General features: G+C 33.1%; 2 protein-coding genes across 4 annotated transcripts; one reads left to right on the top strand and one right to left on the bottom strand.

Moving 5' to 3' along the window:
- Nucleotides 1-961: 961 nt before the first annotated feature.
- LOC111911886 (protein AIR1) lies at nucleotides 962-3,937 on the top strand. Of its 2 annotated transcripts, XM_042898750.2 has the most exons (9): nucleotides 962-1,338; nucleotides 1,805-2,026; nucleotides 2,170-2,259; nucleotides 2,359-2,517; nucleotides 2,586-2,747; nucleotides 2,821-2,937; nucleotides 3,016-3,138; nucleotides 3,254-3,492; nucleotides 3,561-3,701. In XM_042898750.2, exons 1-9 carry the CDS (start codon nucleotides 1,063-1,065, stop codon nucleotides 3,565-3,567), a joined length of 1,395 nt encoding a protein of 464 aa, XP_042754684.1. In that variant the 5' UTR covers nucleotides 962-1,062; the 3' UTR covers nucleotides 3,568-3,701. The 2 variants fall into 2 exon arrangements, with proteins under 2 accessions (XP_042754684.1, XP_023763400.1); XM_023907632.2 differs by having other exon boundaries at nucleotides 3,254-3,937.
- A 2,222-nt stretch (nucleotides 3,938-6,159) lies between these two features.
- LOC111911887 (transcription factor GAMYB) lies at nucleotides 6,160-11,332 on the bottom strand. 2 transcript variants are annotated; one of them, XM_023907634.3, is made up of 4 exons: nucleotides 10,602-11,332; nucleotides 9,452-9,793; nucleotides 7,218-8,094; nucleotides 6,160-6,705 (listed from the first exon to the last, which is right to left on the bottom strand). In XM_023907634.3, the coding sequence occupies exons 2-4, from the start codon at nucleotides 9,791-9,793 to the stop codon at nucleotides 6,443-6,445; spliced, it is 1,482 nt and encodes a 493-aa protein (XP_023763402.1). In that variant the 5' UTR covers nucleotides 10,602-11,332; the 3' UTR covers nucleotides 6,160-6,442. The 2 variants fall into 2 exon arrangements, with proteins under 2 accessions (XP_023763402.1, XP_023763401.1); XM_023907633.2 differs by lacking the exon at nucleotides 10,602-11,332 and having other exon boundaries at nucleotides 9,452-9,799.
- Between the last annotated feature and the right edge of the window lie 701 nt (nucleotides 11,333-12,033).

Genomic DNA, 12,033 nt, shown 5'->3' with positions numbered 1-12,033 from the left:
TTCAAGAAAATCGAAAATTGACGCTCTGATACCACTCATGATGCATGTATGGAGGGATTACTTTCAATAATTTAGAATGCAGCCGAATATCTAAGATTAAAACCAAGAACACGGGAATATTAAAGAACTTGCACAATAAGAAATCAAGAAAAGATAGAAGTGAAAAACAATCTAGGCTTATAGATTGAGTATCGATGAAAACAAATCAAGACCTATTAATTTGAGTTCATATCAACCTAGAAAATGCGATACATAATTGAAAAAGACGAGTAAGCACCTCAAAGAAGAATGTTCTTTATTTCGATAATCAGTAAGTAAAGACATCTATGAAAAGGTTCAACTAAGGGCTTTATACAGCCTTACAAATGTAATAAAATAAGGCATATACAAAATAAAGGAAACTTCAAAAATAAAAAGAAACTACATTTTAAAGGCTTATTCAGACTAAAAACAAACCAAACATGCTCGTAGAACCTTCCGCCTCACCGACGTATGAGACCATGCAAACTCCATGCACACGTGACTTTTCGCATTATGAACTTTCGCATCCACACACCAAGACTAATCGTTCGTAGTCACCTTCCCAAATTTCACATTCACAATGACTCTTCGGTCGCATCCAACAATTGATTTAGACTGCGAAAGGTTGCGATTCGCATTCACATCATGTCTGTTAGAAAATTTACATAAATGATCCAGATGTTTCACAAAATATAAAAATGTTCTTTATTTTTCACAAAATTATAGAAATAATCCGTACAAAAATCAAAACTACAAAAATTATCCCTATATTTCACAAAACTAAAAAAATTACCCCATCTAATAACAAATTTAAATATTCCCTATACAAAAAAGTTTAAGAAATTATATCAAAAATATATTTTTAATAATTCCAAATTCAATACACCCTACTATTTTTTCCGTAAATATAAATACAGATAATTTAAATGGTATAGAAACTCGGTAGGAACGTTCAAAACCTACGAATACGAGGCGGCAACAAGGGTTAGGGTTTCTCTAAAATTCCAATCGCAGCATACCTTCTAACTCGCCTTCTAAACCATGGGTAAATCGCCAAGGAAGAAGCCAAGACTGCCAAAAGCAAACCCTAAAGCCGATGAACAACCAAAGTCTGATCCTGCCTCGGTTATTCTCAGCAGCGACGACGAGGCCGATGATGACCTAAGCTTGAAAATCGTAGAAAAAGCAATGTTACGAGCCTGTGGTAATGAAACCAATACTAATCCTTCATCTTCTTCAAAGCCTGAAGAAATTACCACAGAAGTGAAGAAAAGAATAAGGAAGAGGAAAGAGAAGATGGGGGCGCGAGACAATGCTGTAAGCAGTTCGAATTCAATTGAAAATTTGAGCTTTTCTGTTTTCGCTATTTTTCCATTTTGTGTTCGCCGTCTATTTGTGTCAAAGCATCCATAAAATTGCGAAAAGGCAACGATGTACATGTTATTGTGCATAAATTTAATGACGGACTTCCTTTATTTCGTTCATTTGGAATCCACTTTGTTTGTTTCCTTTCACGAAGCGAAGAGATTTGAATGATGGGTTTGTTTCAACTAACATCTGCCTCGATTCCAATTGAAAATTTACACGAATTGATGTCTCCAGACATCGCCTTAAAGATTATTAATAGTAGGAAGTATTTTTTTTTGAGTAATTATAGTTATTTACACTGGAGCAACTGGGCAAGTGTGGATAGCATAGTTGGAAGTTTTTGTTTGTTCACAAAAATCAGCTGCATGCTGGTGGCCTCGATGTAAATTTAAATCTTTCTTTTGATTGTAATTAGGTTGAAGATCCAAAGTCTGATTCTGCCCCAATATTTCTCAGCAGCACTGATGATGCCGATAATGACCTAAGCTTGAAAGCCGTTGAAAAAGAAATGTTAAGTAATGAAACCAATACTAATCCTTCAGCATCTTCTTCAAAGCCCGACGAAAATCTGACAGAAATGAAGAAAAAGAGGAAGAAGAGGAAGGAGAGAAGGAAGGAGAAGATGGAAGACAATGCTGTAAGCAGTTTAAATTCAATTGAATATTATGTTTTTTTTTTTTTTTTTTTTTTTTTCTTCACTGGATAAGGTAGGCAAAATTGTACAAGTTTCTGGTGCATTGTGGTTGTCGAAATTTTATAACATATTTTTGATTGTAACAGGTTGAAGACGAGGAACCAAAAGATAGTGATGTAACATTGGAGACAAACCCTGCAGAGAAATCTGATAATATTGTGCTGCGAAAGCTTCTTGTAGGTCTAATGAATACATTAAAAAAAAGTCATATAAATCTGTTGCAATTATGACTGTGAGCTCTGATATTTTTTAATAATTTGTTTATATATATTCAGAGGGGACCAAGGTATTTTGATCCTCCAGATAACAACTGGGGAAATTGCTATAATTGTGGTGAAGGTGGTCATATAAGTGCAAACTGTACATCAGCTAGACGCAAGAAGCCTTGTTTTGTTTGTGGGAGTTTTGACCACAATGTGAAGCAGTGCAACAAGGTTGGGATGTGTAGTTAAATTAAGGTGTATGATGATCTAGTTGGGTCTTATTATTTTCTTTTTGTCAGGGGAAAGATTGCTTCATTTGCAAGAAAGGTGGACACCGTGCGAAAGATTGCCCTGAGAAATCCATTGGGGGGTATCAAAATGCTAAAATATGTTTGAAATGTGGTGATTCAGGGCATGAAATGTTCTCATGCAAGAGTGCATATTCTCCAGATGACCTCAAGGTCAGTTATGTTTCATATACTATGTATATATAAATATGTACATATATTCGCCTGACACTGTTGTTTTTATCAGGAAATACAATGCTATGTTTGCAAGTGCTTTGGGCATCTTTGTTGTGTGAACAATAGAAATGCTGGGCCAAGAGAGGTTTCTTGTTATAGATGTGGTCAGTTGGGCCATAACGGTTGGGTAAGTCCTTGAGAATAATTTTGTAAAAAAAAAAAGTTTTCTTGAAACATTTGTAAATAATCGTTAATTTTTGTACAGGAATGTGCAAGAGTTCATGCAGAAACAACCAGTAATGGGACTGGGACTGGGACTCCTAGTTCTTGCTACAAGTGTGGTCAGGAAGGCCATTTGGCACGTAAATGCACTACTACTTCTACTAAGGTATTTGTTTTTTCTTATCCATTTTTTCAGATAATCCGAATCTCTATGGATTAATATAGTTTTGTTGCAAGAAACATTAAATTGCTTTATTTATGTGTTGGGTTTTTTTTTTCAGAAGGAAAAGAGGAAAAACGAATACTCAACTCCTAGGAAGAGTCGGTCTCAGTCGAGGGATAACCATGTTTCTCATGATTTAGGTAACCCTCGTAAAAAGAATAAAACACAATTTGGGCAATCAACTTCATCTCATTCTCAACTTAATAACAAGCGAAGGAGTAGTAGTAATAGTAGGGGTGGCTGGACAACTGAAGACCCCGGTGAATGGGGATCACCTCCTCCTAAGTTTCAAGATAGGTACAAGTCCGGCGAGAGATCCCATACCTATAATAATAATAGTAATAATGGTAGTGGTTATAATTCAGGATATAATAGCAATAGCAATAGCAACAGCAACAGTCATGGACGAAAACTTCATTATGAAACTTCCAATGGATCATATCATCATCAACACACCCACAGCCACAGGTATTCAGCATCGAGATTTGGGAATTCCAGTAATTTTGGAAAAAGGGATTATAATACTTGGGATTATTAGTTTGGTTGTGTTTTGCATGCTATTTGCTAAGCGCAATCCTCTACACTTTTGCTCTGTTTGTTATGTATGGCAATTGATGATACATACATAGGATAGAAGGAATTGTACTGTGTTTGGTATTTATTGGATTGGTCTACTGATAAGAATACTACACCCCTTTCAAGAATCAAGCCAGCATCTGATTGCTGTTATATCTTTTACCAACATTTTTGTTCTTGTTATGTTCTGCTTTATTCATTTTAATTTTTGAAAGGGATATTTTTACATTTTCTTTTTCTTTCTTTCTTTCTTGTAAGCTGTACCTGTACCCTGTATGTTCCAAAGGTAAGAAGTTCGGAATTTATAAGCATGGTGGATATGGTCTCACTCTCACCTTTTTTGTTTTACAACATTGTCATTTACCCTTCTAATGTTAGAGTTGGTAATGGGGGTGCTGTTAACCATTTTTATATCTTTTTGTTTTTTCTCCTTTTTCTGCTCTTCACTTTAATAGAAACTAGGATTTTGACCGTCTGTGCAATGCTGCGGAAGCCCCGGTATGTTCAAAAACGCAGATCGACACCATACATACCATGGAGACGATTAAACCATATAAACTGGAGCATAAAAATATCAAAATAAAATTTGGATACAAATAATTATGTACGGAGAAGACGGACAAAAATAAGACTTGAAATTGTATCGTAAAGAAATTGATAAAAAAAAAAGATTATTAAAAAAATATGTAAGGAGTCGAAGTGTAACTTTAAAATATAATAGGGGATCAAATCGTAATGTATAAAATACCAATAATTTAACTTTAAAATTATTAGGGGTAAAAACTATTAAATAAAAATTAAATGAGGGGAAAAGATTATAAATATGAAAATCTTCTATGACCAGAAGCTAAATGATTATTTCCAAAAACTATTGTTTTACATTTAATAATGCATGTTTGACAATATATAACATGATTTGGGTTTAGTAAACTTGGATTTGAAAATTTAAAAAAAAATATATATAAATCGTGGGAACATCATAGAAAAAGAAAAGGAGATGACAGCACAATCGACGGATAGGAAGAGAAGTTGAAATGAATAGTGAGTTGCCTCACAAACGGATTTTGGTAATTAATATATATATATATATATATATATATATATATATATATATATATATATATATATATATATATATATATATATATATATATATATATATATATATATATATATATATATAATAGTGAATTACATAAGCCCTTTGGTACCTTACCTAGTATTTTTATTTCGTACTAAGCTTAATCTTTATCACTTTAACTAGGGCTGTTCACTATTCGGATAAAACCGAATTATCCAATTGGACAATTTGGATTGGACTATTTGGTTCGGATATACGGATTTTTGGATTGGTTTTCAACAAAACCGAATTATTATTTTGGATTTAGGATTGATTTTGGTTTATAAAATCAGAACCGAATAGTCCAAAAAAATCGAATAAATATTTATAATTTATCTATTTATAATATATATCTATAGTTGTTTACTAATTTTGTAATTTGTTTTTTCAAATAGGTTCAAAACATTTCACCCGATAAAAAAAACATTAATATGCATTTTCTCTCAAAAGTTTTATGTCTATAAAGTATTTAACTATAATATATGTTCTTATTAGTTGTGTATAAATTTGAAATAACAACAAAATAATTTGTTTTTGCTTCTTGTGTAAAGTTGGGTAATATTGTAATTTTATGATGTTTTAAAAAGTTTCGGTTTTTGTAAACCGAATTAGAAAAAACCGATCCAACTGAATTATAATTGGTTCGGATCGGATTGGATTTGAATTTAGTTTGGACTATTCAGATCCATGTTTTGAAAACTAAAATCAATTTTGATTCACTTGATTGGATCGGATCAAACCGATCTATCCAAACGAACACCTTAACTTTAACACTATAACACGCCCAAAGTGGTGCTCCATAGTAATACTAAGACAACACATTATAACCCGGATGCCAATGCTCGCTTTTATTCTTTTTTCATTCTATCCAGTTATAACAATATCTTCCAATCAAATAAGAAATTATTACTGCTTATATTGGGTAGATTTTTTAAAATAATAACAAATTAAAAGGTGCGATGTTATAATGGACATATTTTTCAAAAGTTAAATTATTTTAAAAATATAATACAATCCTACAATAGAATGAAACGAAAATAAAATGTTAAAACAAACAAATAAATACTCTTTAAATTCTACTATATTAGTACACACCTTTATCAACCACCACAAGCCTTAGAGCCATCGACCACATTTTCAAATAACTTTTTTTTTTTTTTGTCTTTTTAATCTCCAACTCCAAAACATAAAAAAGTTACATATCAAAAAGCCAAATAAGATGATATTTCACTCCTTTTCTCCTTATCCTCACAATGATAAAGATTGGATAGCACAATGTTAAAGTAGATTTGAATACAATATATTTCCAATATCCAGTTGTAAAATTGTTAGGGAACACATTATTGATGAACATTTTTAGTGGAAATATAGCCAAAACAAGTCTATAACATGAGAAAGTCAAATCAAAGGTCGAAACTCCGAAGTAGTAGAAATGTAAAGGAAAGGATCTGAGGTCTAATCAACATTTAACCAAATAAGATCCTCACAATGGATCCATACCAGAAAATTCTCAAAGTATTTAACAGATTTCATCTTCATTTGCACGACACATCAAACATCAAAGGGTGAAGAAGGCCCAGGCATAGACGAGACGTTGCAAAAATCATCAGGAAAAAGTGCACTGAGAGGGTCGATTAGCAGCCCACAATGGTCTTTGTTTGAAGTGGAAGTGGAACCACCACCACCACCGAACCAGGGAGAATCCAGAAGCAAATCTGGCCTGCAATACTTCATCATCATGTCATTGTCTTCTCTCTCCAATTGCTGACCACCAGATTCATCTGCTGCTGCTGCTGCTGCTGCTTCCTGCTTCACTTCACACCACACCACATAAAACACACACCACACAAAACAAATTTCATCAAACCAACTCAACCAATCAATCATATTTATTGAGTGGCGTAAATCGGCTAAATGCAAGAAATAGCAACCTACTTTCCATTTATTTGTGTATTATATATATAGTATCCTACTTTCACATCACAGACGCAAAATAAATAAAAAGGGAATTTCATCAAAAGAATAAGGATAGACTTGAACGATTCATATTGATTGTTGTTCTAAATGATACACAGTTATTTGAAGGTGTTGCACAAAAAAGGGCTAAATGCAACCTACATTCCCTCATTTGTCCATTATACTTTCATTTTTTTTTTCTTTATAAGGCACTGTACTTGATAAAATCTACAGAATCCATTCCTATAACAGAACATTGTAGTTTGAAGAATATATATATACAAACAATTATAATATCCTGATAAGGAAAAAAAAACTGAACTAGGTAGTTAATATAGAAAGAAATGAAGGTAGGATGGTAATATATCACCTGAAATAGCCTCGAGGGATTGATCATGATGTTCATCGAGTGAGGTATGAGGAGTATATTCACTGAAGACCGATGCAGCAGAATGACCCAAGGGTGACATGGGGTCCCCATAAGCTTCCCAGTCATCATCATCAGATGAACAGGCAGCAGCAGCATCATTGGAATTGGAATTAGAATTGGAATTCTTCGAATTTGAGGTTTTCAAAGTTTGTGATTCGTAGAGCACTGCTTCCAACAAACCGCTGTTCCTATTATCCGACTTTTGATGACCAATCAGAGCAGATTGGATCAAAGTATCAACAGATTCAAGAGAAGGCAGCGGGGAAGAAGGTGCACCACAGCTACCCATTTTTTGGGTAGAAGAATATTGGAGTGAAGGGAGCTCCATCTTCGTGGCCCATGAAATGGGATCAGAAGAAGAAGTGTTGCCATTTAAAAAGGCATGGCTGCCTGAAAAGGACGAATCTTCATATTGAAAAATATCATTCAAACCACCATCATAGATGGGATATGATGGATCGGATCTTCTGATTCTTTTGGGAGGATGTGAAATCGGGAATAGGAAATTGGATCCGAGGAGGGTATTTCCGGGAATATCAAGAAAATTATCCAGGAGGCTTGGGGCAAATAACTCATGGCTTAATCCTAAATTCTTGAACTCCACTGCTGGGATTTGGAAGTTGTTATTTGGCAAGATTTCAGGATGTGATGATGATGTATCTCCATTTGGGAATGTGCCCATGTTTTGGGATTGTGTGTTGTCGTTTAGTGTTTGGAGGCATACGTCTGGAGGGTAAATCGGTAAACCTGCACGCTGTCGTCTCTTGGTTCTTGTGTTCCAGAAATTCTTGATTTCATTATCTGTACGTCCGGGTAACTGATAACAAAAACCAATCACCATTTTATTTTATTACACTATAAATAAACTTACATAATTTCAGTTCAACTACAAATATACACACACAACTTTTGCATTTCGCATGTCCGTCTAATTAGCAAGAAATAGCAACATACTTTCATTTAAATGTTCAGCAACTACTTAAGTCTTTATCACCATAATTAGCTTTAAACATGCCCAAATACTAGCTTCTTCTTAATCTTCTCCTTATTCTTATACAACACAAACTTCATCCACTAACAGGACTCAAGTTTTTCCTCATAAAGTTTCTATCAATCTACAACCAACTTCTTCAAGGTTTTAGAAACTCATTTGCTCCTACTACTTCACTAATTGCCTACAGGAACTGTTGTCAAAATAAATTATTTCTTTCTGTAGGAAGTGCTTAATGAACAAATGTTTTATAAAAATACTTCTATACTTTCTTTATATAAATAATGATAAGTGATCTTAAATATTTGATAGAACTAATTATGAATGTTTCAAATAATTAAATACAACATATTTGACATATGTAAAAAAAACTAAAACATGTAACAATTTGACTCATCGATTTCTATGTTTCCAAGTTCAAGGTCATACACATGTATGCATATAAATTTACACATTATCACATACTTGGGGAATTGGATGGGACAAATAAATGAGGGAAAATTTGTAAAAGATTAGGACTTAATGGGGAGACTCTCATTTCCCTGACTTTCTCTATTAAGTAAAAAAGAAACGTTAATATGTATGTATAGCTTCCTCCTCATTAAGTTTATTAAGTCAAAAAGAAACACACCTTAGATACCCTACTTTCAAGCATTCCTATCTTAGCAAGAAGCATAGAAGAAAGTTCTAACTATGCATAATCAGTTTTCCATTAACCTTGATTTATCATATAGCAAGACCAACTCAAGGGGAATACTTGAAATTATGCACAGACATATATAATCATTCAGCTCATGGAACAGGTCAGAATGTGTATGGTGGAAAGAAATAAAACTAAAACAGAACATCAAACATGAGAGTTACTATTGCCAAACTTATTTCTCAGATTTTCTTAGAATCTTTTTCTCAAGTGCTGAAGACATATGCTTAGTAGGATGTCTTTGTATGTATATAATATGCTATTAAATGTGTGTATGTATGCATGTCTACTTACAAATGTGGACTTATTGTGAAGAACAATCAAAAGAAAGCAAGGAATAATAAGTTTGGACATGCAAACACACATATAATATCAATTTACATTCACAAAAGAATATCAATGCATGCAAGTTGCTTGGATATAGCAGCTAAGGAAGGACTGGAATTAAAAAAAGAAAAAACTGCAAATGTAATTGGGAAGCACCTCAATAGCCATGCGTGCCCATTTGTTCCCCATTTTAGCATGGAGTTCAATGATCCGGCGTTCCTCCTCTGGTGTAAAGGCACCTTTTTTGAGATCAGGTCTTAAGTGATTTGCCCACCTTAAACGACAGCTTTTACCACAACGAGAAAGCCCAGAGTGCTTCTGAACAGCATTCCAATTCCCCTCTCCGTTTTTGTTCACATAATCCACCAAAATTGCATCTTCAGCAGATGTCCATGGACCTTTCTTCAGTGTCCCATTTCCTATCATGTTTCTTTCACTGCTGGCTTCATCATTCGGTGAATTTATTCTCTCCTCGCTTTCACTTGTCATGTTGCTCATCTTCATAACACACACATGACAAACAAACATATAGCTATCTATCAGCAGAGTGGAACAAATCTTTCCAAATACTAACAAACTTTTAAGAGGTGTCATTTTAGAACTAAAACTTCTTCTGCACCTTCAAGTTATAATAATCACTTTTCATGGAAAATCTTCATTAGTAACAAAGTAGTAAGATAAAATAAGGGTATATAAGTAGTTTTTCTCTACCCTTTGATTTGATGATTAATTTTGTTGCTGCTACCTGCTAACTAGTATGAAACTAGAAACTCATCATTGTCGCTTGAAGTTAAATAAGCACTTTCAAAAAGCCCATCCAAACAGCCTCTAATACTAAGGAACTATTGTAATAGAATATGAATTCATCATGTCAGGATTGAATACTCAACAGATTTCTTTAAAACAATATCTAAAACCCACAATTGCCTCTGAAAACTGAATAAAAATTGGCAAGAAATAATCCAGCATCAAGTAAGAAATGGACCTATCACCTATCATGTAGAGGCTCTTCACCTCACCCCAAATCCCACAAAAAACAGTAGCACATAGATTCATTTTTCTAACATCAAAAATCACTTCCAATTTACCATATAAAGCAATTAAACTACTCTATCAAACCCACATGAATAATATTTATTAATAACTTTGCTTAGTCTCCATTAATACGCTTCCTGATATTTAATATCATAATAAATAAAAGACCGGAAGAATCGAGCTTACTATAAGTGAATAAACTCACTCGCACAGTTTTACATCCATAAGAAGAAAAAAAAATCTGAAATTGGAAGGCAAGCGAGGGTTTTACCTTAACGAAGAACGCTAGATTGCTGAAGAAATATCAATTCCTCGTCATTGGACAAACAATAAATGGTGGACACACTGATAGAAACTGTAAATTGAATTCAATCTAATAAGCAAAAAAAGAAACACAACTAACAGCTAAAGCCACAAACTTCGCTGGAATTACGATGAATTCAATATCAAACTAAAATCCTCAATTCCAACACTTGATTGCTGAATTCAAATCTGGTAGTAGCTAAAATACCGTAAAAAGAATCTATATATCCCCTAATAATAGACCCATATGCAGATCTAGTTGAAATCAAAAGCAAACGGAATGGGACAATCGAAAATCAAAAAGAAAAAAAAAGAAAAAATAATAAGAAGAAGCAGAACAAGAGGAACACCAATGTCAAAGTGAATGGTTTGAGGAAAGGGATACAGGATTAATTCGTTTCTCAGACCCTAGCCGTGATCAGTAAAGAAAAAGACCGAGGATCCAATCATAGAATTTTTCAAGGATTACACTTATACATACACATATATACAGATTTCATCAACATTTGGGATTCAAAATAAAAAAAATGAGAGAGAGAGAGAGAGAGAGAGAGAGAGAGAGAGAGAGAGAGAGAGAGAGAGAGGCGTAAAGGGCTATGAGAAGAAGCAATGTTGGAATGAAGAGAGAGAGAGAGAGGAGAGAGAGAGAGAGATGGCAAATAAAGAGGAAAAATAGGAGATAGATGAGGATGGAGTACCAGCTTCGCCTACTCCCTCAGGTTACTTTTAGAGTTTTAAACCTCCTTTTATTACTACTTTCTTTATTAATGCTTTACTTTACATGTGTCACATCTTTGGTCCCTCAACTATTATACTTCGTCTTTTTTGCTTTCAAGTTCTAGTAGATTAACGCCATCTAAATAGGCTTAGTTAATATAACCATATATAAAGAAAACAATATAGATCTCATATATATATATATATATATATATATATATATATATATATATATATATATATATATATATATATATATATATATATATATATATATATATATATATATATATATATATATATATATATATATATATATATAGGAAAAGTGAATATACCCTTAAGGGTATATAAGCTTAGGTACCCAAAGACACTATAATATGTCGTTTAGTTTCATATATTCATTATAATGTTCTTAAATTTCAACCCCTAACTTGATCTACTTTCAAGATTTTCGAAATTTCACTATTATCTTTCTTTTATATCACATCTTTTTGCCGAACACCTGTTAGACTATATATATTGTAGTTGAAAATGAAAACTATGTAAGAGAAAGATACTTGTGTAATTTACAAAAATAATGAAAGTAAATCAAGTTAGAAGTTAACTTATAAGAACATTAGACAAATAGAATGTATTATATGATACAAAACGACATAGCATGATGAGTTTGAGTACCTAAG

The sequence above is a fragment of the Lactuca sativa genome, chromosome 2, assembly GCF_002870075.4.
Source record: "Lactuca sativa cultivar Salinas chromosome 2, Lsat_Salinas_v11, whole genome shotgun sequence".
Lineage (NCBI taxonomy): Eukaryota > Viridiplantae > Streptophyta > Magnoliopsida > Asterales > Asteraceae > Lactuca > Lactuca sativa.
The sequence above is the reverse complement of the archived record's forward strand: the minus strand, read 5'-3'. Positions and strand labels throughout refer to the sequence as shown.